This window comes from Calonectris borealis, chromosome 19 (genome assembly GCF_964195595.1).
Source record: "Calonectris borealis chromosome 19, bCalBor7.hap1.2, whole genome shotgun sequence".
NCBI classification, from domain to species: Eukaryota; Metazoa; Chordata; class Aves; order Procellariiformes; family Procellariidae; genus Calonectris; species Calonectris borealis.
Window position 1 is genome coordinate 4875527 of NC_134330.1, and position 25207 is coordinate 4900733.

The window sequence follows — 25207 nt, forward strand, 5'->3', positions numbered from 1 at the left end:
AATATTATTTTTTTTCTCTGTAAGGAGCAGCAAAGAAGTATTGGATTAGGAAAAAAATAAGAAAAAGTACCTGTGTTCCTGATGCATTTTTGACCGTTATTATGTTGTGACCTTGTATACTGATAGGAACCCAAATCTGTAACTTGATGGTAGCGTTAAAGCGATTTTCTCCATTTATCTACAGAAGAAAATGCACAAGATAATAAGTCGTCTTTAGTCCTGATTGCAGATGGATCAGATGACCTAAATTTGAAGCTATACTTACATTGAATTTGAATTCTTTGTTTTCAAGAAGTCCTTCGCTAACATTCACGTACATTAAAGGAACTGGTCTAAAGAGAAAAGTGAATTAGATTATTATTAAAAATTAGTACATCCAATGACCCAGATGCATTAAGTAATTAAGAGGTAGCATCATCAGATTTGTTTTAACTGGAATGCTGTCTATGAAGTCTGTCCATATATGCATGTATATATGCACTCTATCAGATGCATCTTTGAACCTCCTTGAAGTCTACTTTTTACAAGCTAAGCAGTTGGAGACCCTAGGTACCCCCCTGCCTGTGATAGTTTTATTGTTCTGTCTTCCAGACTCTTTACTTCTGCTGTCTACTACCACAGAAAGTGACTTGACAATCTGCAGTCCTTGAAATTATTAAGATGGAAATTGTATTGGAATCTTACCAGGCATCCTCTCAATCTTTTTACCTCTAATTGACTAAAGTAATTCAATATAATTGAATATTCTTAAAACTTACTTGGTAAGGACTGCAGTGAATGCATATCTGACATCAAGGATATGTTCTTCAGTCAGAATGGTGCTATTTTCATTTATGCTTGAAAAAAAAAAAAGGATGGATGAAACAACGTTATTATCTGCCTGCCTTGGTCCTTTATTTCTGTGGTTTGAGAACTGCTAATATTGGCTGGAAACAGAGTGGCAGTAATTAACGAAAGGAGAGGTGCCAGGCCACTTGGTGACATGGTACAGTACTGTTGGAGTAGCCCTTTATTACTACAGATTTTGAAAGCTGCCATTGCCTTGAAGTGTTTCCCCGCAAACCAACGCTAATTTGTGAATATATAGTATTGCTTTCATTAATCAAAATGTAAAGCTTCTACCCCTCACAAAACTGGACATTAAATTCATATAGAAACCTTTGCCTTAAACCGTGCTTGCAATGAAGTGTAGCTGCCAGAGATGAGTTGAGTTCTCATTTTCTCTTTAAAGATGCTCTCTGTTTAAGAAGTGCTGTGTACTAGTCAGTCCCCAGAGATTTAAATGGGAGGAACGTGACAACAAAGGAATCTGAATGGTTACTTCCCCCATTAGAAAGCCCCTAATCAAGAAAAATGCCCTGAATTTATGTTCTCATCCCAATCATTTGGAGTGAAAGCTTTACTGGGAACAGAGCAGGATTATATATTTTAATCATCTGTTCTCTCTGCTAAGGAAGGAGGATGCCAGAACCCAGTTTGCCATTTCAGAAAACACAAGCTTTTAAGTATGTACTATACTTAAATTAGGACCTTCAAGGGTGCTCCATCTTTTACTGAAATAAATATAAGCAATTATCATAAGGTAAGGAAAGATTTTTCACATGGATCCAAATGCTTTAGAAGGTTGAAAAGAACAAGTATAGTTTTGTGTAACCAGTGACTGGTAAATAGTATGGACACAGAGTAGGAACTCTGATATTTCCCTTTCTAGTTAACAGTGTATTTTGTGGTGAAAATAGCAATACTCACTTGGTGATATTAATGGTGATTGAAGACTTATTTTGGAATATGCTTTCATCTAATTGCCAAATCACTGAAAATTTTGCCTATTTTGAGGGAAGAGAAAGACATAACAAAATATTGATTACCCCGTAAATACTCTTTAACTCACCAGGGCACTGTTAAAACATGATGGCTAATGAATTGTCTGCTCATCATTCCCTTCTGGAGAAATTAGACATTAAGTGCAGGAATACAAAAATTATCTATTGCCTTGAGAAAATGCACACCAGCCATAAGCTGAATTAGAAAGAATAGCGGCTCTGGCCTAATTGTAGAGATAGAGGATGCAAGAGCAGCTAGTCAAGGTATCATTTAGAGGTAGGGAAAAAGTGAAAATAATGATCGCTACTTACAGTTGTCTTCTTGAATACTGGATGCCCAATTCTGCAGTTACAGGATAAGACTACAGAAGTTAATGGTATTGGTAGGCCACAGTGAACAGTAGGAGAGGATGGCTGCCAACGGAACAGGAATGCTCTTTAATGTTGAATAAAAACAGACTGGGGAATTCACCTCAGTCTGTGTCTGCTCCCATAAAATGAATTAGGTACAAATAGCCCAATAAAAGCATGGGAGTCTTAAATCAGATAAATCCAATGTTCAGGCTCTAGTCCTACCAACAGAAATGCTCCTTCCCTTCCCTGGGCTTTACTTCAAGATTTATTTAGGTAGTAAATTAATAGGAGTCTGTGCTGGGTTTTCTTTCAGCAGTCTGCTGCTAGCTGAAGAGTTGTTCTACAATCTTACCTCAACAGTCACCTTCTTAAAATGTAAGTTTTTAGGATAGTTCAAGATCACAGTTGTCATGTACGAGTCATCTCCACTGTTCGTTAGCGAAACATTCATGGTCACTTCTTTAGTGTGGCCCACCACTAATTCCTTTCTAGAAGCAGACAGAAAAATGAGATGGGTGACATGTAATTTCTAAGGGTTGTTATTTAATAAGAGGCCTGAAGCATTCTGGTTCTGGTAATTACTTCCTCCAAATGCTTTCACACACAGGATAATGCAATAGCCCAATTAATTATTCACTATTCTTCAGGGTGTGTAGGAAAATGCTTCCTTCTTAATATTGAAGGCAGTCATCTCCAAACTTTATGTAACATTTTATCATTTCTGTTTTACATCAAGACAGATTTTAAACATTCTTCCACTTGATTAGCTTTTCAGTGAATCTCCAGGGTAGCTTTTTACAATGAAGTGATGCCTTCTGTTTTGCCTAAGGCTATGTAAACTGAGCAACTCTTTGCTGTAGTGCTATGCTGTGCATCAGCCTAAAACAAAATCACATGTTCTCAATTAAATGCCAGAATTGTGATTTTTAGGATGACTATAGTTGTTTAAACCTTGGCCTTTCCTCTGAGATTTGCTAGAACAGCCCAGCAGCACCCACGGAGGCATACAGTTACAGCATTGTATGAATGTGATGTTATGGAAAGGATTAATTGAATGGAAAGTAATGTAAACAAAAGGACACCAAATCTTGTCTAAAATTTGAAGAAAAAGTCTTATGCACAAAGATGACATTTTATATGAATGCTAAATGCAAAATCTGGATAATACAACTACTATGACTCACTGAATCTGACTTGTCAAAGTTAAATGAGCAGTACAGATGGTCTTGTTGTTGCAGTCCTTCTTGTAAGGCAACTGAAAGCAAACACAGATCAAGTCAGATTTTAACAGTCCTAATTTTTCTAAGATAGCAGATTCAGAATATCTTTACATATACACATACATTCTCTGAAAATCAAAATTCCCATGACATCAATTAAGGAGAAGTTGAAAATAAAAGACCCTCTAGTGATAAGTCAGTCCTAAACTGATGATGTTTCAACTCCCAGGAGAAGGACTATTAGTAATAACGTGAAAAGTCTCCACTGGGGACAAGGACTTGTTAAAGAAATGCCAGTTTTTTACCCCTGGGTTGCCACAGGGCAATAATATTAATTTCTTCTCCAGAGATGATATGTTTTTCTTGAATACATATATTCATATGCTGTGCCAGCTTATAGGCACACAATTTTGTAGAGATTAGGTTACTTTCTTTAGCAGTAGTTTTATTCACCAATAAAAATCTACAGTCTGTGGCTGATATTTCTGGAGAAGTTCAATTATAATTAATAATTAGATGTTGGGTGCATAAGTACTAAGCAATGCTGACTAACACTCAAGAATCTCATGAATTATTCTTAGGAAATAAATGTACCATCAACATCATAATCCCTAAGAGTACTGCAACTATAGTAATTAGTGTTCATTATTGCTCAGTGCTAAATCTTGTCCTAATTTCTCTGTCCTATGCTTTATGGACAGCTAATTAAGTATTGAATTGTGGTAAAGACTCCTACTAAGTAGCAAAAAGCTGCCTCTTTACAGAGCTTTGTGGAATTTTTTTAGAAGCTGTGATTTGGATTTCAGACTAACTGAAAAAGAGCTAGATTAGCTTGTAGGAATCCTGTAACTAAACTGCAAGAGAGGAGACAGGATATGAAACTTAACCTTTAACTTTATTAGAAGTTTGCAGCCTCCCAAATAATCAATTTAAAACAAACAACTAAAATAAACTAAAAAATATATAAATAATTTTAATGATTTTTAAAATTACTTCATTAGAAAATTGTGTAGTTGTTACTACCAAATACACATTCAAATAATAACTCTTAATATAAGTTCCAGTGTAGAACTCAATATCTGAAAAGTACTTCACAAAACGCACAAACGATCTGCCTTCTTCACAGGTAGCATCTAATCTCATTTTATACAGAGGCACAGGAGAAATTTCGTGGGCAAAAGTAAAGCAATTTTTTCGCAGATCTGAGGTTGGACCTTAGAGATGAGATTCTCTTAACGAGATACGAGTACCTCTTTGGGGGAAACCTGGGCCTAAAGTCTACCCAGAATACAGTATTGATAACTGGAAAGGGAGCAGAGGGCAGAAGACGACAGGCAAAGGCTAAGAAAACCACAATTTAAATTATTTATTTTTTAATAGTAAAAGCTTTGCATCCTGGAAAGAGAGAAAGTTCTTTGCTAGTGTTTTATTACCTGAAAGTGCATTTCTGATGGCTTGTATCTATCCAGCACAGGAACAGCAAACTCCATGTTATCATTTTTCTTATAGAGCTCGTGTTTAACTCTCAGAAAAACACTGGAAAAACAGTCAAAGTCACATGGCTACAAGAAAGGAAGAACAAGAAGTTGAGAAAATATCTGGGCATTCAAATGCAAGAATCTTCACACGTCATCTCTGTTCCAGCTTCTATCATCTGGCATATTTAGGGACCTTCTGGCTCAGATGTTTTCTTTGGACCACTGTGTTTAATAGCCATCAGTGGACCATAAGCTTGTCAAATGTTTTTTTGGATCATTTTATACATTTGGCTCCCGTGACATCCCCTGGATAACATGTTCAGTGAGTCAGTTACGCATTGTGAAAAACAGTTTCCTTATGTTTGCTTTAATCCTGTAGAGCTTCATGCCTCTCCTACAATTCTAGGATTAGAATTACTTTACATACACACAAAAGGATGAGAGTTTGATTTATAGCAATACAAACCAAAATGGCACTGACACATCTCCTGCCTCAGCTGTAAAACATGCTTAGCAAGACTGACACTGAGAAAACCCCATTCCGTTGTAGTAGTTTTGCATTTCAAGAAAAGACTCATCATCATGCAGATTCTGTTAAAAAATCCTATCCCTCTTAACCCTTCTTTCTGTAGTAAGTCTGACCAACATCACCTACCAGCGTGTAAAGCTGCAGCTCAGAGCACATGTGCTTGCTGACCAACAGCTTTCCACTTGTTGTGGTGTTCTGATCTTCAAACTGTACTCTCCTCTTTGCCATTTTCACATCTAAGTCCACCGTGTAGAGAATGTATAACTGTGAAAACGCTGCAAGATTTTCAAAATCCTTTGTTAGATGTACCAGAAATTGTCCTCAGGGCCAAGTTTCTGAGGACAATGTAGGACTGTAGATTTCAATCTGATCACAATTCCCATTTATTACCTTGTTGAGACGCTGGTAAAGCTGAGATTGTATCGAAACATAGTTTTGCTGTAACAATGCTGTTATTTTGGAAAATTAGGATTCTCTCAGGGTTGAATCTCATGCTGGTGAGAAAGTGGACAACTGGTCTCGAGCTAGTCAGTGAAGAACAGATAAGGAACAGAATCAAATACAAATTTTTGAACGGAAACATTACAGGAAAAATGTTTTAAGAAAGCCTGGCAGCAAGAATAAGAACTGCTCAGTATTTCCATGGTATTTCACCTGGACCAAACTGGCCTATTTACAGAAGTTCCAGTTTCTGCTGGGAACGTTCAGAACATACAAAATCCCAAGAGTCTTAAGGAACAGACAGCCAAAATATACCAATATGGCTAGAGTTTCAGAATTAAACACAGTGTTTATGTTTCCATTAGATAAACGCATTACCTAGCTGTTCAAATTCTCTCTTTATCTACAATTTGTTTTCAAATACAAAAATCAAGAACAAAATCAAATCTGTCTGCCATGTCTTAGCCTTTGTGAACTCCACGGGTCACTCAGCTACCAGATGTCTGATTGAAAATGAGGTATGGTCTGTCAAGAAATTATTCTTTTGTCTAAATGACCTACACTATCAGTGCTGAACTGCAGACATCAAGATCTTCTTAGACCTAGACCTATGTTAATCAGTTTATGTTCACTATCTCATACTTGTTCAAAGCTTTAGACATACAAAGGCAAAAACTTTTGCAACTTGAGCTAAAGGCTTTACATTTTATATAACTCCTAGCACTGGAAAATGTTTTTTTATGTCCCTCTGATGCTGAATTAAAAATAGAATCATTACACAGTGCTTGGAACACAGATTCTATATTTGTCTTTGGAGCATTTCCCCTGCACACTAAAAAGTAGCACTCATTACCTACCGGAGCACAACCACATTCTCCAGTGATCCTACTGTAAGATCTTGGAGGCCATCATTGGTGAAATCAAAGCCACCATCAATGGATTGTCCAAAATACTGGAGTCCTGAAGAAATTTCAGAGGCTTTTACTCTCTAAAAGGGGGCGGGAACATCAACAAATATAAGTGAGAATCTCTCTCTTGCCCTTTGGAAAATATAATTCTTTTCACGAGGCTGCTGTAAAAATGTTTTTGTAACACTCGTGAGATGCAAAATACTGACTCTTAACTTCCTGTAATGGACAGGCAGGCTTGCAATAGGCTATGCTGTTCTATAGGCAGCACCTGAATCCAGCTCCCTTGCCTAAGCAGACAGGTGAATAAATGCAATTAAGGAGCAGCTCTGCTGCAGAAATCTGTGGAGTCACATAAACTATCTGACATCTGCAAATTTCTCACCCATCAATGCAAATGAAACGTGGAAGTCCTTCCCCCCAGCCTCTTGCTACAAAAACACAAGCTTTTCCCTCTCGGGGGGTAGCGGAGGCAATTCCCAATAAGACACGTACTTGAGAAAAAGAGCTCTTGATCTTGTCTTTATCACCATTAAAGATGTAAATGCTGCCAAAAGAGGAACTGTTTGAAAGCTGGTCTTCAAGGGGGGCTCCAACTGCAATATCCTCATATCCATCCCCATTGATGTCTCCAATGCTGGCCACTGTAAACCCAAACCTTGCAAAAGGAGAGGTCACCTGCACATTTAAGTGTCCTTTCATGGTGAACAAACCAGTCTGAAAAACATCCGAGAAGGAAATCCGTTCATAGCAAATGTAGCATGAGTAGCTCTTACATGGAGGGGAAAAAAAAAAAATCTTACTGTACACTTACAATGCTTAAAGGTGAACAATAAAGCCCTAAACAATGTAATAAGAAGTTCAAGACACTCTCGGAACAAAAGCTTGATCCTTCTGCATCGAGAGCATGCAAATTCTCTCACAGAAGCAGTGTCTCTGGACAGCCCTATGCAAGCGGACACACTGTCGTTTCTTAAATCAATAGCAGATCGAGTGGATCCCCAGCTTGTTTCACAACAGAAATAAGCCACAAGAGGGTGCACGTTATTTGAATTCTAACAGATGCCGGGACTGTTGTTTTCTGCTTCCAACCATCATGTACGTGCCCTGAGCAAATTTTAGCAGTGCACCAAAAAGAGTTTCTCCTGTCTGCAGTTAAAGTTCACTTCTCATTCAAAATGACACAACTAACTTGTATCCTGTATATTGTGTAACGGATCCTGTAGCTAGGCCCACAAAGCATCTTGTTTTTTACAAGTCCCGGGAAGCAAAGTTTTAGCAGCTACCCACGCACACGTTTATTGCAAGCATTGCAAAGAACACTGCTTGGAAGAGCAAGGTCTGCACCAACAAATTGCCTACGTACAGGCAAAAGATATGATTTTATCACACTGTGATAAGAGTATACCTTAGGTACAGAATGGTTTTTTTTCATTAGTTATTTCTCTTTTATATTCTAACGACTAAGACAGGACCGCTGGCTTCATCCTGCAGTCCTCTACCATACAGGGAGAGCACACTCAGTGAGAGCACCAAAGAGGAATGTTTTATTTGTCACTACTTAGGCATGGTTGGAAAATCCCCAACATGGAGTGTTTACGCTACCAGTGTTTTTACCTCTGTCTCCAGGCGATAGACGTAAACCCTTCCTTCTTCCCCTTGAATGTGATAAAATGGAGCTCCAACAAGGAGAAGATCTGTCATCCCATCATGGTTCACATCAACTGGGCAGAGCTCAGAGCCAAAATAAGATCCAACCTGTGCTCCAGAAAAAGACAAGCAGCTCTTTCACTGGAATTCTCTATATATAGCTTTGTAGAATTAGTGTCCTTTGCAGCAATTTTTAGAACTAAACATCACTTATCTACTTATATGTGGATCATTTCCCTATTATTTATTTTATTACAGCCATCCTTAGGGACAGATCCTGTAACCAGTTTAGCAGTAACAAAATCATTATTCAACAATTTGACAGAGGAAAAAGAATACCACAGTTGACGACCTCTTTCCCCAGGAGCCATGAGAACAGAACATAAATATAGTACACCCCATTTAGCCAAATTTCTTCCCAGTCTTCTTCCAAATTTCATGATTTCTTACACAGTCTTTGTTCACTTCATAATGTTCCCAAAGCATTATGGAGTGAACAAAGACTGTGTTGTCCACATCCAGCTAAATCGGATGCTTGTGTAAGGGTCTAAGTGTGTCCGGAGGAGAAAAAGCAGCTGCCGTTGGAGCAAATGCGATGTGTGCAGCCCTCCTGACCCCCACTGACCCGACTGCCCCTGGGTGAGTGAAGCACAGTACCTGTTCTCCTTGCAGGGTTTGTTTTAAGCGGCTGTCCTGGAACACCAACACCTTCCCTCTCATGCTGTGCCGTGGAGCTCCAGCCACGTACAAGGGTCCGTATTCTGTGCGTACCACTGCCACGCTGTATCCTGGTGCATTTACACAAGGAGCAAAAATAGCATACGTTATCAGTACCATACTCTACACCTGGAGGAAAAAGCCCACAGAGTTTGGACCTACATATTCAATGAGATCCAAGAGTCCACACCATGTCTAGTTGTGGCCCATGGTTTTGATTACAGACCATCTCATTAAAATATTGGTTAGGAAATAGCAGGTAACTTTTCTGAGAGAAAAGCCAGCAAAGCTGAGGTTTTCCTCTCTTAGTAGCTTGTTGGGTAATTGAACAAATTATTGGTCTGAAAAACATGCTTGAACTCTTGATGACTTTTCTTAGCATTTATCACAGTTCCTGAGGGATTATCCAACATACACACTTTTTTTTTTAAATTATGATGTCTGCAAGCTGGAAGGTTTATCACCCTTCACAGAAGCGAAGAAAACACTATACTCTGTATAGAAAGCAAAAAGAGATGTTTTGGGGCTTCTGTAACAGGGAGGTAATGGGAGAAGGGTTATCCTGATACAAACAGTCCACAGCACCTCATATTACCTGGTGAGACTTTATGGCCAAGGCTACAGTCGGGAGATTCAGGGCTCATGAGGCCACAAAGCACTGGCGCAAATAAGCAAGGCTTTATTTGTCACCAAGCCAAGAACAGTATTGATTTACAAGGTATTTCTTCCCCAGACACTCACAACAAGTGAAATATTTATCCTTATCAGCTCTCAAAAATGCCCTTCATTGCAAGTATTCTTACACAGGGAAACCAAACCGCACATGTTAACAGAACAATACCACAAGGCATCATAACTCATAAGAGAAAACAAGTCATATCTTCCCAACAATAAGGAGACAGAGACTGTTTTCATCAGAATCTCTCTCCCTGCTAGAGAAAATGTTCAAAATCCAGTAAGATGCTGCCCAAGGTGGCCTTCTTCAGGTAAATGCTGTCAGTGTCGTCCTACTGCACTGAACACAACAAACTAAGCAAAAAACTGCAGTCAGGTTGTCATTTAATCTCAGAGAGGGGTAAGCTGATTACCTAGGTAACTGTATTTTGCTTTTTCGGCTTCTTCTTTAGATTCATTCAGGAAAACAGCGGTCTTGGTTGCCAGATCATACAGCAGAATTCCACCAGACCAGTCAAAGGCCCCCACCGCACCAAACATTAAGACTTGCTGCAGAAGTAACATACTGCAAATTAGAAGAGATGAACACAGGGCAATTGCCTCTAGCACTCTGCAAAGCAGTTTAGAAAGGAGCAATGTTTTCTGGCTTACAAGTCCTGCACTCTTTCCTGGACCGTGTAGCTTGGGCAGTTCTATTAGGTCCTGCCAGATATTGAAGAAAGACAAGGTGACTGCCCAGCATCAGAGAAGCAGCTGCACATCTCCCAGCTACACGAGGTTTTTTGCAAACCTGGATTAGTGTTGTCCTTGCAGCCAAGGCTGCTAAATGTTCATTAGTCTCCTCAGCATCCACTATTTCCCCCTCCCATTCTTGTCCTGGATGGACCAAGGTTTTAAGCCAGAGGATTCCAAAAGAGCAGAATTATTTTATTTGCAACATGATGGAGCCCCTGATTTGTGCACTGGAGATGTGAATGCCAGCAAAATCAAAGCTGTCAATTGGAGATAGCTCTTTTGCCCAGTGGAATAAAAAGGATCCAGTGGTTAGAACAGGGGTCACATAAGATAAATCCCATTCTAAAATAAAATTCGCTACTGACTGACTATATGAAAGTGATATTTTTGCTGACACATTCAAAGCAAGCAGTGGCTTGCAAAGGCGATTTGACTACATGGGTCTCACACTTCTGCATCACCGTAATTTCTTGCAGGAGACCTCCCGAATCCTCACAAATATCGAAGCAGTAGCACAGCATACAACCATGTAGCAGGGTTAAATGCAGAACACTTACCTTATCCAAGATCTGCACATTGAAACCAGCTTGTGCAAGCTCATATTCCAGAGCATCACCGTGCATACCTGAGGATGCAATAGAAACAGGGTAAGCTACTTTCCCCTTATTTCTCAAAAGGTACTAATGAAATAGGAAGATTGCTGTTTACCTTCTATACCAATAATACTCTGCTGCAGTGTTGAAAGCAGCCCATCTAATGCTGAATAATTGGTCACCTGAAATACATTAGTGTCATCTGGACCAGATGCAATTAGCCGCAATTCATTTAGGGCCTTTGGTTTTTTGAAGGCATCTCCCACCTGCAAAAGAGATGCAAATCAATCAAAAGAAGCAACCTTTAGAGTCTCCTTATCCCCACCTACTTCATTCAATAGTTTGTGGAAAAAACATCAACTGTTTTTGAGGTGTAATCCCAGAAATAGCAATTGCTTTGGAAACCAATGAATTGGACAGTCTCAGTGTCTCCTGGAGCCAAACCTTTATAAAACCTCTTCATGTAACTGGCTGATGCTGTATTTGCTGTATATACCTTTGTTGTACCCAACAATTAATTTTGGAAATCAACAAATTACAAGATATCATAAAACTGAACATTTTCCTGTCCTGAAAGAATGAAAAGAGATAGCAGAAAGATTATTTGAGGAGACATATAGCATGTCTGAAACCAAACCTCAGACTTCAGGACAAAGCCTTGTTGACAAACTGACACATAGGCTAATTTGACGGCCAAGTTAAGAATATATCAGAAGTTTTGTTCTAAAACACTTAAATTTTTAAGCATGCACTTAATCTAGAAAGTAGCTTTAAATTCTTGGCCTAGTTCTGAGTCAGGAGGACTGCAGTTGATAACAAGCAATGAACAAACGACCCCTCGGTTCTGCCATTTTGTCCTTGGGTGGGTAGGTCAGAAAACCTTTTAATTTTTTTTTTATCACTTTGACATTTTCCAGAATAACCTGGATAAGGAAACATAAATCACACTTTGTGGAGCTAGATTGACTAAGGTTAAGTACTTTGCGAGAGTCAGTCATTGTAGAAAGATTTTTCTAAACTTTGTACAAGGAAGAACGAGATGGTCTGATCTACTGAAAGCACGACTCTGTTCTGAAAAGTCTGAGAGTAAGCGGATACAGGGCGCTGAACGTAGTAGGTGTAGGAAGGGACAAACATGGGCACATAATGGACACGACACAGATTATAGTATCAGTTCATACCGTAGCTTTATCTTTCACCTCCTTATTTTATACATGCCTCTTCCTTTATGTACTGGAATCATGCATGGATCAGTTTCTCCTTTTCTCTGCCCCTGGTGCTACCAAGAAATGGAAGGAAGATACGATCCAAGTACATTCCCAACTTACCCCAATGGCATAGCGCTCGATTCCTGCCATTTTGGGTGAATTTATCACTGTTGTCAAGTTCATTTCATCCAGAAGTATTTCTCCATCTGTAAGCACAATCATGACCTTGGCTGCATCCTTGCGGGACCCATGACTTTCAGTGAAGACAGAATCCCTGGTAAAACATCAAAACAAAGAACTTGAGGTGGAAGTTGAAGCTTTCCTCCTTGAGGTAGAGGGAAGAGTCTGGAGTTGAAGCTTCCCTCCTTGGGATAGAAGGAAGAATCTTGCTGAATTATGCACTTGCAACTAACAGTCATAGCAAGGAGGCAAGAGAATTTCTTTCATATTCACACATCTTAAAAATACCAGGTGCTGCCTCCCTTTCTATTGCTTCCTGAACACTCCCACAGCAAGAATTAGACACCAACAGCTGGCTTTTATAACCCTCTAAAACACGGCACAGGAACAGCTGCCTGCCATCCAACCGTTGCCAGATAAATGACTGCTTTCAGGACCTGAATGTCCACAGAAGTCCTTCTCCCTTACTCCTGAAATGCCCCAGAAATTCATCCCCTTCATTTCTTGTGCTCTTTTTTTGTTACTTACAGGACGTACTGCATGGCAGATGCTGTTTTTGTCACATTGCACACCTGCACAATATCAAGTACTTTCTGGAGGGTGGCACGTGGATCCCAGTTTTCTCGCAGGTCGAACTCAGTTCTGATTTCAAACCCATACTGTACCACTGCAAAATCACACTGGAAGGAAGCAGCAGATAAACACCTGCTTGTGACAACAGTTGTTTCAGAGAAAGAGGGTTCTTTGCAACAACTAGCCCAGAAATCCCAACAGAAACATGAGCCAGCCTAGGTAGAAAGGAAGATTTATTTTTCAGGAGAAAGTGGCTTTTATATATGTGCAGACACAGATACTGTTTTAAGTGTATTACAGCTGAGGAAAACGAAAGCACTCAGTACAGAGAGAAAAACTGTTTTCTCTCTGTCGGTGTGTGGATCACACTTCTCAGCCTCAGCGGAGAAAGCGGCAGGTACCTCCATGCAGAATACGTGACTGCCGCTGACGAGACTGGTAAGGTGCATGGCTGAAGAGGCAGTCTAAGCGGCGCTTCTGCGATTGCAGGTACAGATGTTACGATACAGGAATAGAGACAAGAAACCAGAAGAAAGTCATGACTGTCACCTTACAATAAAGCAGAGATGGTGCTCCCTGGGCTCCAAGCATGGCAGTGTAGCAGAGCTAGGGATTTCTGAGTGTACAAATCACAGACTTTTTATGTCTAGGGTGTTCTGGATCAAGACTGGGAACGTACTGCTAAGGTGTAAGCAAAATTATGTCGAGAACACATGCAAGTTGTGGAAATGCTTTTCCATCCTAACGGAAACAAACCTGCACAGTCCCAAATTCTGGTGCCTACTAAAGAGAGAGAGTAGAGAGTACCTCGAAGCACTTCTCATACAGTGTTTTCATCATCTTGTGGATGAATGCTTTTGCTCTTTCAAAATCCTCTGGCTCAATGCTCCCTGATCCATCCAGAACAAAAGCAATCTCTGTCCCAGAACCTGTGCCGGACATGGAAAGTAAAGGAATGAAGAGAAGGCAATCAGCAGTTTTGGTCAGGACCAAGTTCTTTATCCAGTGTTATTGATCAATGCACAAGTAATCTCACTTGAACAAGCGACTGAACTGCACCGAGCTGTCATTTCAGCATGAGCTACAGCTCGGGTCTGGAAGCTCACAGGACAGGACTTTGTCAGTCCATGGCATGATTCTGTTAAAAGATACTTCACCACGTACGCAAGCCTTTTTCCTCCTCCTCCTCCTCCTCCTCCTCCATCCAGGAAGGGAGCTTGCTGTCACCACTGTCATTAGTGTTTCTGTGCTCTGGTGCTTCAGTTGGAATATTTTCAGCTGAAACAGGAAACGAGTTTGAGCGTAGGTGACAGAGCAGTGGGAGAGAAAGCAAAAGGTGGACTAAAACTCTGCACTATTGCCTGCACGGTGTTCCTGTGCCTTGCTGCCTGGCAGCTGAACTCTTCCTCATCCCTGCAGTCAATATTGCTTTCAGGCGCAAGACTACAGGTGCTATGGAAATATTTGTGAGTTTTGAAGGCTGTGGGGATCAGGACTCCAGCTTAAAACTACAGCTACAGTTCAATAGAAATAAACCGCTCTGAGCACACCCAGATGTGTAAATATCATAACAGAAACACTGAACATGCGGTGAATGTGTGTATTGTAAAGCACCTATTGCAGCCCATCTGTCTTTCCATACTGATGTTATGGCTGCAGGTCACAGATACAGAATACGATCTCTTGTCCTCCCGGGTGGCTGGCTGAGGAGGACTGTTACTAGTGCAACAGAAATCACTTTTATTTGTTTTGCTGTTGCTGGGCAAGTGACTACAAGAACAGGCTAAGATCTGGTGATGTATTTACATCCCTTGAGCAATGAAACTACCCACCATCACAGATCCACTCTATAAGTTACAGAGACGATAGATGTGTCAGGAGTCAGATTTCTTCTACCTGAATCACTCAGAGTCTCTCTCTCCAACTCTGAAAGGAAACTGTCAAAATCTTCATATGTGGACAGCACAAACCAGTCACTTCCAACTTTCTGCAACTCTTCTGGGACCCACTGGTTGCTAATGAACTCTCCGATCTAGGGAGAAAAGCCATCAGACAGAGAGATTGAACACGTTTTCATACACAGACAAAAACCCCAACAAATTCCCAAATTTCCATTAAAAACTTGAAAGCCCTGAAAAAAGAGGGAGTTTTCTGAAAGCTTGGTAAAGCAACCCTGATCCTAGATTCCATAGAAAGCCCTTATTTGCTAATAAAAGCTCTAGATCTACAAGACGTGTGGCTTAAGTATCTCTGTTTCTAGGACATATTCCTTAACCTCAGCCAAAATAAGTTCTCTGGCATCAAGAAGATGGAGGCCTGCGTGAAGCAAGGGAGCCAGGGTATCTCAGAGTGGACATCCTGCATGTCTAATGCATGACTACTTTTTCTTCCACCCAACGCTAAAGCAAAAGAGCAGACACATGGGATGGATGGAAACATCACTCCTCTATGTATGTGCTTTGATGCAAAAAAGTGTGGCTTTGATGGTGCTTCCCACTCACCACGGGAGCATAGAGTTTGACCATAGCCATTTCCAGGGAGTTCATCACAGTTCTCAACCTATGGTTTTCCAGAAACACTTGCCCAGATGCCATGACAATGATTATCTTGTCATCAGTCTGGTTGGAGTCACGGCTTTTATCAAAGACTTTGTCCCTGTGGAAACAGAAGCCTAGAGGTATTTCATGGGACAATCCACATCTGCAGAGCTAGAAATGTCAGTGTTGGTGGCAGGGTGCTGATGTTCATTGAGCTCTCAGCCCACAGGAGTACAGACGTGCAAGGCAAACGTGCACGAGGATTTATGCTTTCCGGGGACATTGGCTGTCCGCAAGTGGTAGCTCTGACTTCATAAGCACTTTCACAAATAGCATGTGGGGCATTTTTACAGCGCAGGTCAGTATTGTTAGAGTCATGCTACTGAGAAAAAAATGGGAGTCAAGAGGGAAAGCGTGACTGCCAGAGATGCAGCAGATCAATGAAAAAGATGGGAAAGGCCTTGGGTCTACAAATGAACACATGCTTAAAGTAAGACCCAAATGACTGAATTTTCATTCTGAAGCCCCTGTGTCAGCCAGGAAGGATTTCACACTTTGCTCCTTGGCAATTTCTCCTTGTGGACCTGATGGTCCCCCAAACAGACTCATTCACAGGCCTCTGCTGGCAGAGCCTGTCACTAAGAGAAGCATTGGAAAGGCGAGAGCATCAAGGGTGTGAGATAAAGAAGAGTGGAGAGGGGGTGCAGGAAGCAGGACTGATGCACGTGAAACACAAGAAATCACTTGAGTGTTCCTGGAGCTTCTTGAACTCACAACACATGCTGCAGTGTGGCTGCGATGTCAGTCCGTGAGCTCTGCTGCTTGATGTTTCGGACTTTGAAGAAAGCAGTTAGTCTGTCGCAGCTTTCTGGCAGGCTCAGTTCGGTTTGGATCTGTGCTCCATACTGCACCACAGCAAACCTGATCTGGAGAAAGCAGATGGCAAAGCCAGAGCTGGTTAGACAAGATCTAAGGCAGGATCCCTCAGAGTGCCAAGTTTAGTCCCAAACTTTACTGCACAAACACAGAAAGCATATATTGCCAGTAATAGGTAGATCAACTGTCTTTATCTGTCTCCATCACATATTTGTATTCTGGCGATCCCTTGTGGATCAGCTCCAGAAGCTGACTTAATTTTCTTTGGCTCAAGACAATGATTTCCCTGTCTGAATTTCCTGTATTTATCTATCTGGCTAGACCTTTTGTGACCACGTGGCTCAGCCTCACTTTGTCATTTAAAGTAATGGCTTATAAGCCTCACTCCTTATTTTTGTGTGTACTGGTTCAAGGTGCCCCGAGAGATTTGCCTGGTAAAATACCTAAGCATGCTTCTGGCATGAAAACCCACTCCTAGGTCTTCCACTTCCCTCTTCAGCTACTCCTCCTCCTCGGCTCACTATCATTTAACTCTTGCATTAGAATATGTAGAATTATTACCAGCATCACCGTGAAGTTTAAAAAGCGATAATTATGTGAACCAGGAGACTTTCTGTTTTTCATTAGCGCTCTGATCCATCCTGTCTATCAGATTATGAGACCCTGAGGAGGTTCACACACCTTCGAGCATTTCTGCCACATTGACTTCATCATTTTGAGGATAGACGTCTTGGCATTTCGGAAATCATCTGGCTTGGTGTTCTCTGATCCACCCAGAATGACAGCAATCTCTGTTCCCAGCTCTGTCAATGCAGTTAAATATAAGAGGACATTTGAAGGGACACCTAAAGAGCCTAACATTTAGCAAGGGTTCAAGAACATTGACATATTATTAAACAACCAAAAAATTTGATTACAGCACCATCCAGCCATTCCGAAAGCAGGTCTAGCTGATGATGCGGTCTACACTGTAGTGACAGATCTTATATTTTAAAAATCTCAGTGAATGATGACTGTAATAATGATTGAAATTTGCCATTACGAATAAACCTCAACGTTTCCCCTCCCCAGCTCGCTCTCACCAGATGAATGCAAGCTGCTTCAAACTCAGCTAACACAGAAGGAAGTAATGCTTGTTCATGTACCTACCTTTGCACATGTGGCTGTTCCCTGCGCTGCCAAAGAGCTCACCACAAGCACTGCTGGTGCTGTCTGTGCTGACAGAGCTGCTGGTGTCAGTAATCTTGTCTCTGCTGTTTTTACTTGGAATGCGGTTTAATTTGGTCTCAACTAGAGAATTTAAAAAGCCAAAAAAAAAATACACTCTATCTTTTGAAAATATTCTTCTAATTAACACAACTTAAACTCAGGATCTGTTTCCACCCAGGTTCCCAAATTTGCAGAAGACCTGAGGATCAGACTGTTAATAGCAGTTAGACAACTGAAGATGGAACGAGACCATCTAGATGTCTAATGTAAACTTCTCCGCTTCTTTGCAGTGACTGCAAGAAGCAGAGCAAGGCTAGATAATCAGACCAGCTCTCTGCTCCCGTGATTAAATGCCCAATAGCCCAGTTAAGTTGGAAGGAACAGCCTTGAGTGCCCAGACACTTTTAAAGATCCCAGTGGATTTTGTCACATCTGTCCACTAAGAATGTTGATGCTTTTCTATATTCTGGCTTAAGAGCTGGATCTTTTGGATGCATGGGACAGCACAACAGAAAATCCCTGCTGCTGTGTGCTAGTCTTCAAGGCTGAACCTTGTAACCCTGTTGAAGTCAGTATGATACATGTCTAAATTCAGTTTTCAGTCTCTCCCAGTGGACCATAGACCTTGCTGGCTGGGAACTCAGAAGGCTCCTGCTGTTAGAGCAGAGGCTTATGCTATTATTTCTGTCCCTCTGCAAAGGCACAGTACTGGCTTTGCTCCTATACCCATCTTGGTGAGGTTGAGGAAAGCTGTGCTGCGCAAGTCGGTGGTGAGCAGGGTACAGACTCCATTCATGTCCTCAGTAGTGGTGAAGGCTCGGCGGTGCTTCTTCTGCAGGCAAGCCTGTGGGGATGGCGGGGAAGGCTGATGAATGATCAGCAAAGCCGTAGACAGAGGATGACTGAAGATGCCATCTGACAAACATTCAGCATCCCCCGCACAGCACTGAAAGTCTCCTAGGGAGAATAAAAAAGCACCTTCCCTGCCACATCAGGTTACCCAGGACTTCAGCCCTGCACTGAGGCAAAGAGTGGGGCTGGAGGGCTCACCAGACTGAGGTGTTAGCCTCCGAATTGATGGCTCTCCTAAGCCTCCTCTGCCAATCCTCCCTTCTCCTATGAGAGGGGGTGGCTGCAGTCCTCAGCCGATAAGAAGGGCCCTTCTCAGCTTTCCCTCCTGGCTGGCAATGCACCAGCTGGCTTTCCAACCAGCCAGTATCCAGCCAAGAGCTTTCAGCCTTTGTCCTTCTTATGTCCGCTCACTTGCATTTCCCAGCAGAAATACACAGCGTTTTGGAAAACTCCAATCATCCCCAGCCATAGATATTTTCAGTCCCTTACCAGGATCCAATCTGAACTCCTGTCGATAGCTATGCCACCATCCTGGATGTTTTTGGAGCCTTTAATCTTTCCTGAAATTGAATGAATGACTGAATGAATGAAGAAGGAGGAGAACAAAATTGAAATGGATATGGTACTTGTCAGCCTTGGGCAGACAGAATAAATACAGCGACAGGCTACAACTACTGAGGTCAGCTGTATCTGCCTTTCTAGCAGCAGGACTCGGAATTAATGTTATCAGCGACTGTAGCAGTATGAATATGTTGGAAACAAAAAACTTTGCCTTGTATTTCAACAAAGGTTGGGTGAAGACTTAAGCTGTGACAGAAGAGGTCTTACAGCCTCCAGACACATCACTCCCAACCACTGGGTTTGCATTTCTCTCTATGAAGTGCTGAGGTACAGGACCTAGCAGCGTGCCCAGTTCTCTCTGAAACACCCCGCCTCTGCACCCCCCGTGTCCACGGCAAAGCAAGAGTTGGGAAGGGGAAGCGGGATTGTACCTCGCAGAGGTATCTCCTGGCACTGGATCTCCTCCTGCAAAACAGTGCACTTCCTCAGCCTGCCCAGTCCCTCGTCTACTGAGGAAGTAGCCAAAATCCTGTGGAACAAGAAAAAAGGTGGAAAAGAGGGAAGGTGGCACAATCAGGCAGAGTCCTTTGGCAGTGGCCACCCATTATTCTGACAATGTCTCTTAATTAACTGGACACCAGTGTGGTTTTGAGCTGAATCAGCTGCTAAGAGGAAAACACATTTCCTCCTATAAATCATCATCCTTCCCATTATCTGAACTACGAAATCAAGGAAGGGGTCTGGAAGTGACTTGCCCATCAAATACCGGAGGTAAAGGGAGGCCAGAGGTGCAGCGAGAAAGTCCAACCACCATCCTAGGAAATGGCAGCACTGCTGTATGAAATGGAGACTGTTCTTTGAATCAGCCCATTTTTGCTCAGGGGGTAGAAAAGTTTCTTTACTCCGAAATTTAAAATATGCTGTCTGCTACATAGCCTGAGCAATCTGCTCAGCATAATATAGGTTATCTCTATAGCAACCACTTGTGGTTGGCTTCTATTGACCAGCCTAGCCATCCATTTCTCTTCCCCTACAGACCCAATAGTCAAAATACAGCAGTTTCCAGCTCTTTATGGTCTTCAGACCAAGCTCACAACATAACTCTTGACAGCTGGTGGGTGCTGTGACTGCTGCAGCCCCAGAAATGATGCAGTATGCCAGGAAGTACTGCAAAAACCCAGCTGCTTGTTTCTGCCATTTGGTTAAACGAGCAGACATCCTTTCTGTACAGTGCCACGACTTGGCTGTGGGTGAGGGGAGAAGCATCGTGGAGGCTCACAGGCTGACGATGTACACCTCACATCGATGAAGCTCTAACACCACTCATCAGCCCCTGAGAACCAAGGAACAATTCTGGGTCCCAGGCAGAGGAACCTGTGCTAACAGTTGTAGAAAGTGAGAAGCTACCTGACCTCAGGCCGCACTCATTCATAAAGATCTGGAAAGTCTGGGTATGTTTTCTTTCTTGTGTTCCTTACGTGGTTGTGTTTCCATCCGAGTGCTGAAGAACCGTGGGCCACAAAAAAAAGGCTGTGTGTGGTGTGATCCATGCCTTGCCAGTGTCAACATTAAAGCTCCTCAAGGACCTGACCACTGAAAACAAATAAATAAATGATCTGTAACTCATAGTTAACAGGCTCTTGAGCCAGCTACCCCTGAACCCTGCCCACCACGACAGCAGAGGCAGCTGGCGGGAGGGAGATACCAAGCTATGGAGATTTCATTGATTTAGATTAACAAAGGATTTTCTTGCCCAGCCTAATGAAAAATAAAGTAACGCTGTTGTTCTGTTATGAAAGTCCATCTTGGATATCACAAAACATTCCTACTAGCTGAAGCTCACAAGCCTGCGTTTAGGCAGGAGAGGAAACAAAACTCCAGGGTTTGTACAAGTGGCGTGCCACTTCAGGGTGGCACCAGTGGATTCACTTCTTGTAAAGTTGATATTCAACAGACCATGACACGAAACCCATTAGATTAAAGAATAAGCAGTTTAGGTAGCAGCAGGGATTGTTCCCCACAAGAATAGCATTGTCATAAACCTGGTAAGAAGAGGAGAACATAGATATTGTGGAATGTTAACAAAAAGTTCAAAGCTTGGCAGCAAGGGAGCAAATTGGTGCCAAATGTGATGGATACTTTGCTGAGGATGCAGCTCTGCTAAAAGTCCAATAACTTCTCAAAATACTTATAAAACAGCCATCAAAAAAAAGAAAAACTTCTACCCATTATTCACAGAGCTGTAACTGAATTGGCATCCTAAAGGTAACTTTTTTTTGCATGAATGCACTTCCTTCTTGCAAGGCAGCCCACAAAAAAAGGGCCTGATATTGGTGTTTTAGCTGTAAGACTCTGTGGCAAGCCAACCCTTGTTGCTGTTGACACCTCAGCTCTTGATTTCTGTAAGTGTGTTAACACTTCAGTAAATGCACAGGCTGGGAAGATAAATATACTTGACTCAGTGACAGACTGCAAATGTCACAAAGTAGGATGCACGAAAGGCAAACTACTATGATAAATACTGTAAATTCAAGCACTGAGCTGTGCTGTATCACCAAACCTCTGTCAATCCCATGACAACTTTGAAAACTTCACACTAATCTCAGGAACAAGCCCAAGTGACTCCGATCACAAACTCTGTCCCTGTTTGAAACTAGAACAAAAGAAAAGTACAAAATCTGAATTTTACAAATTGCTCCAGCCTAAAATCCTTGCTTTGAATGCCCAGACTCCAACTCTAGAAGCTGTAGGTTGAGCCTGTGTTTAAACACGCAGTCTAGCATTTTTAATATAACTTCCAATGTACTAACAAGAGGTCAAATTCTGTCCTTGTGTCCATCTAGAGTCTTTCCCGATTCTAATTTTACTCTGAGCTGAATCTGAGCTTATGCAATCAATTCCATGTCATTTCCCAGCCTGGCTGTGAAAGCACAGGTGAAAGAAGAAGTGAAATACCACAATCGGAGCAATGATACGAAACGTGCAAATAGTGCAAACTTTTCGTCTTTGCTCCTGCTTCCTGAAATGTCCCATACTTCAGGCACATGGCACGCATCCCTTTCAGAGCGTAGGCAGACCATCCTGAACTACCGTCTTGCTTTGCAAATTCCATTTTACCAGTTAAAACACCTAAATTAGCTCAGAGATGCTCCTAGGCGTCTGTGTATGTTTCCACTGTGAGAGTATCAGCCTAACAATACCACACATTTACAAAGGCTTCTAGCAAACTTCCTTTAAAACAAAACCAGAATTCCAGATATGCTGGGACAAGCTCCCTGGAAAGTTCAACTGTCTTGGAAGTAAGGGACAATTCTCAAGCAGGCAACAAAAAGAAAAAAAGACGGCCAGGGAGCTAACCTCACTCCTGTGAATATTCCTGTGCCCGTACGGCATTTGGCCTGGGAACCAGGGGCTCCTCAACTCTGCGCTTAGGTTCTGCTGCTGCCATCCTGCCAAGTTATTTGAACTTTTTGCTCCTGACTCCCTGCTCACGGGAGCTTCCAACACAGATGACTCAGGGGGTTTAAGCACTTTAGTTATTGAAATTAAGTGCACTGTATTTAAACTGAGGGGAAAAAAAAAAAAAAAAGGTGTGTGTTGCCTATTAGCCAACTATACAGACAAATTATCTGTAGAGTTTAGACGCTCAGCACAGATCGTTAGATTCATTCTAGGAATGTAACCGAGACCCACCAAGTCAGACAGCTAAATTTTTCTGCACTGCCGCTTTCATCAGTAAAACCCAAAAATGCAAAAAAAAAAGGTTGCTAGAGAAGAGCAATAGAAAAGATCGACAGAAGCACACAAGGATAGAAGCCTCCACCAATGATTCCACCCTAATTTTGCATAAGCCAAATCAAGAAAGGTCAAGATTTGAAAAAATATCAGTAACTTCTTCGGGCATCTCCATTAAGGATTTAGGTTTACAAAGCTGGGATTACCTCACATAATGACACATGAAAACGAAGATATTAGCAGAAAAAATACATCATCATACAACATGTAGAAGTCAAACCCAAATAAGGAAAACAGTAGAACATAAATCTTAATGTTAAATCTAAAATCACAGCAAAGCAAGCTACAGAGAACTTTGATGAGCATCTCATTAAAAGAATAAAATTAATAACAATTTTTTCCCAAAGACACTGGAAGCATAAAGCTTGTCAGGAAGTCTGTGAGGGTATGAAATTAATACTTAAAAGAATAATATTCTTTCTGTACAGATGGATAGTATTGAGTCTTTTGAAAAGGGAACCAGACAAACAGAAATTCTATCGTACGGAATCAAGCTAGCATTTATTTGTGGAGTTGCTGGAAGAGGGGCCAGTAACATCCCCAGCGCAGTTGTCCATTGCTTGAGGTAATGGAGTAGCAGTGCAAGGGTGTTACCCCATCTGGGCAGCTAAAAGACAAATACATGACAGAACTGTCCCCACGAGGCTACAGGACAGAATGACGTGGATACCGACTCTGACTCAGGAAACATTCCTTCTAATCCATACCTATGCTTTGGTTTACACAAACTTACTGCCAAATAAAGGTCTTCTGAATTTTCATCTCAAAAATTCTACATGTTCTAGAGCTCCTGATAAGGAGATCAACAAGCCAAAAACTTGTGGGAAATATACCTCTGAAAGCGCATACTGCTGAATCCAAGGTGTGTCTAAAACAACACTAGAAAGGGAAGAATATAAAAAAATCTCACCTACATTTTACTCTCACCTACTTCACTACGACCAAAAAGACAAACAAATAAAAAACTATAGAAGGCCAAACATAGTTTGTTAGCTTTGTATTTGAGAGTATAATTTCACCCAGCAGCCACTTTTCTCCCACTAAGAAGGAACTATAAAACTCTCTCCACCTGAATGTATGAATTGCTCTGAAACAGTAGAAAAACACATTGCAAACTAAGGACTTTGATACAAGTCCAAACATCCTGAACTTTCTACATAAGAATAATTTTGTTGGCTCACATTAAGGGACCAGTCTGAGTCTCCAGATATTACTTTGTTTCCGGACTAAGACTTTTATCTTCTAATATATGTAAAATAAATATAGAGCTAAGACTCACTCATTAGGAAGAGTAGATGCAGGAGCAATCTCATTGTTCCCAGCTTTAAGGTGAAGGGAGGAGGAGGACTGGAGATACCACGCAAAAGCTGCTCTCTTCCTCTGATGATTCTCCAGATCTGCATGTCTCATTGCGCTTGCTGAGACAAAGTGACTCTGTTGTGGATTTCCTAACTGAGGTTTCAAGGCGTACACTAGCGACATTTTAATAAAACTGCAGATGCAAAGATCTGCTAAAAGGTAAACTTATGTTACTGAAAGGTAATTTTTAACAGTGTCTCCTTTTCTGTCCATCAGCACCTTTAGTACACCTAGAACAATAGGACCTGCCTGGAAAAGCTGCTAGGGTCTATCTTTGTACTGTCCACCTTGTCCTTTGGTGCTTGCTACGTGGACATGCCACATCCCATTGAAATGAGCAAACAGATTGACTCGAGTGAACTCACAGCAGGGATTTAAGAGAGATGTCAGCTCTCAGATGTCCCTCATAGTCATTTTTTTAATGCAGAGGTTCCCTCCCTCCCTCCCTCCCTCACACAGAGCACTTGGTGTTCTCCTTTTATTTCGTATGTTATTGGTGTCAGAAACAGTGACATTTTATGGCAGGATGCCCAGGGTACGTTAAGGGATTCTGCACATCTCTTCCTCCCCTCTACCAACAGTTCTTTTCTATTGATCCCTTGTTTTTCTGTACTCTTGACCCCCTAGTCTACACCAGACTAGCACAGAATTACTCCCAAATAGTTCATACTATCAGAGTACTGCGTAGCAAGTATTATTTGGATGCAGTGTGTTGTTATTACAAGTGCTAAATGAGCTGAAATAGCAAACGCTGAGCAATCAGAAAAGTTAACTGCATAGCAAATCCTTTTGGAAGGTGGGGGAGATGGGTAGGAGAAAGCCGTTCCAGAGACGCAGTTCTCTGCCCAGAAAGTGTGAATTTTCCACGCATTCTCAGAAAAGAGTGCAACAAATCACACAGGCACTTTCTAGCTAACCTCCAACTCTTCCTGTA

The 25207-nt window shown here is 41.6% G+C and overlaps 1 protein-coding gene across 1 annotated transcript; it reads right to left on the minus strand.

The window, feature by feature from the left end:
* Nucleotides 1-4: 4 nt before the first annotated feature.
* ITGAE (integrin subunit alpha E) lies at nucleotides 5-24410 on the minus strand. Its single transcript, XM_075168543.1, has 31 exons — nucleotides 24194-24410; nucleotides 20598-20712; nucleotides 19551-19648; nucleotides 19048-19118; nucleotides 18433-18550; nucleotides 17647-17787; nucleotides 17179-17300; nucleotides 16396-16547; nucleotides 15586-15739; nucleotides 14981-15116; nucleotides 14249-14362; nucleotides 13892-14013; nucleotides 13040-13191; nucleotides 12452-12605; nucleotides 11239-11389; nucleotides 11088-11155; nucleotides 10209-10344; nucleotides 9061-9191; nucleotides 8371-8511; nucleotides 7249-7470; nucleotides 6703-6833; nucleotides 5795-5928; nucleotides 5531-5679; nucleotides 4831-4959; nucleotides 3362-3432; nucleotides 2530-2665; nucleotides 2136-2237; nucleotides 1750-1826; nucleotides 759-836; nucleotides 266-332; nucleotides 5-178 (listed from the first exon to the last, which is right to left on the minus strand). The coding sequence occupies exons 1-31, from the start codon at nucleotides 24315-24317 to the stop codon at nucleotides 5-7; spliced, it is 3870 nt and encodes a 1289-aa protein (XP_075024644.1). The 5' UTR covers nucleotides 24318-24410.
* Between the last annotated feature and the right edge of the window lie 797 nt (nucleotides 24411-25207).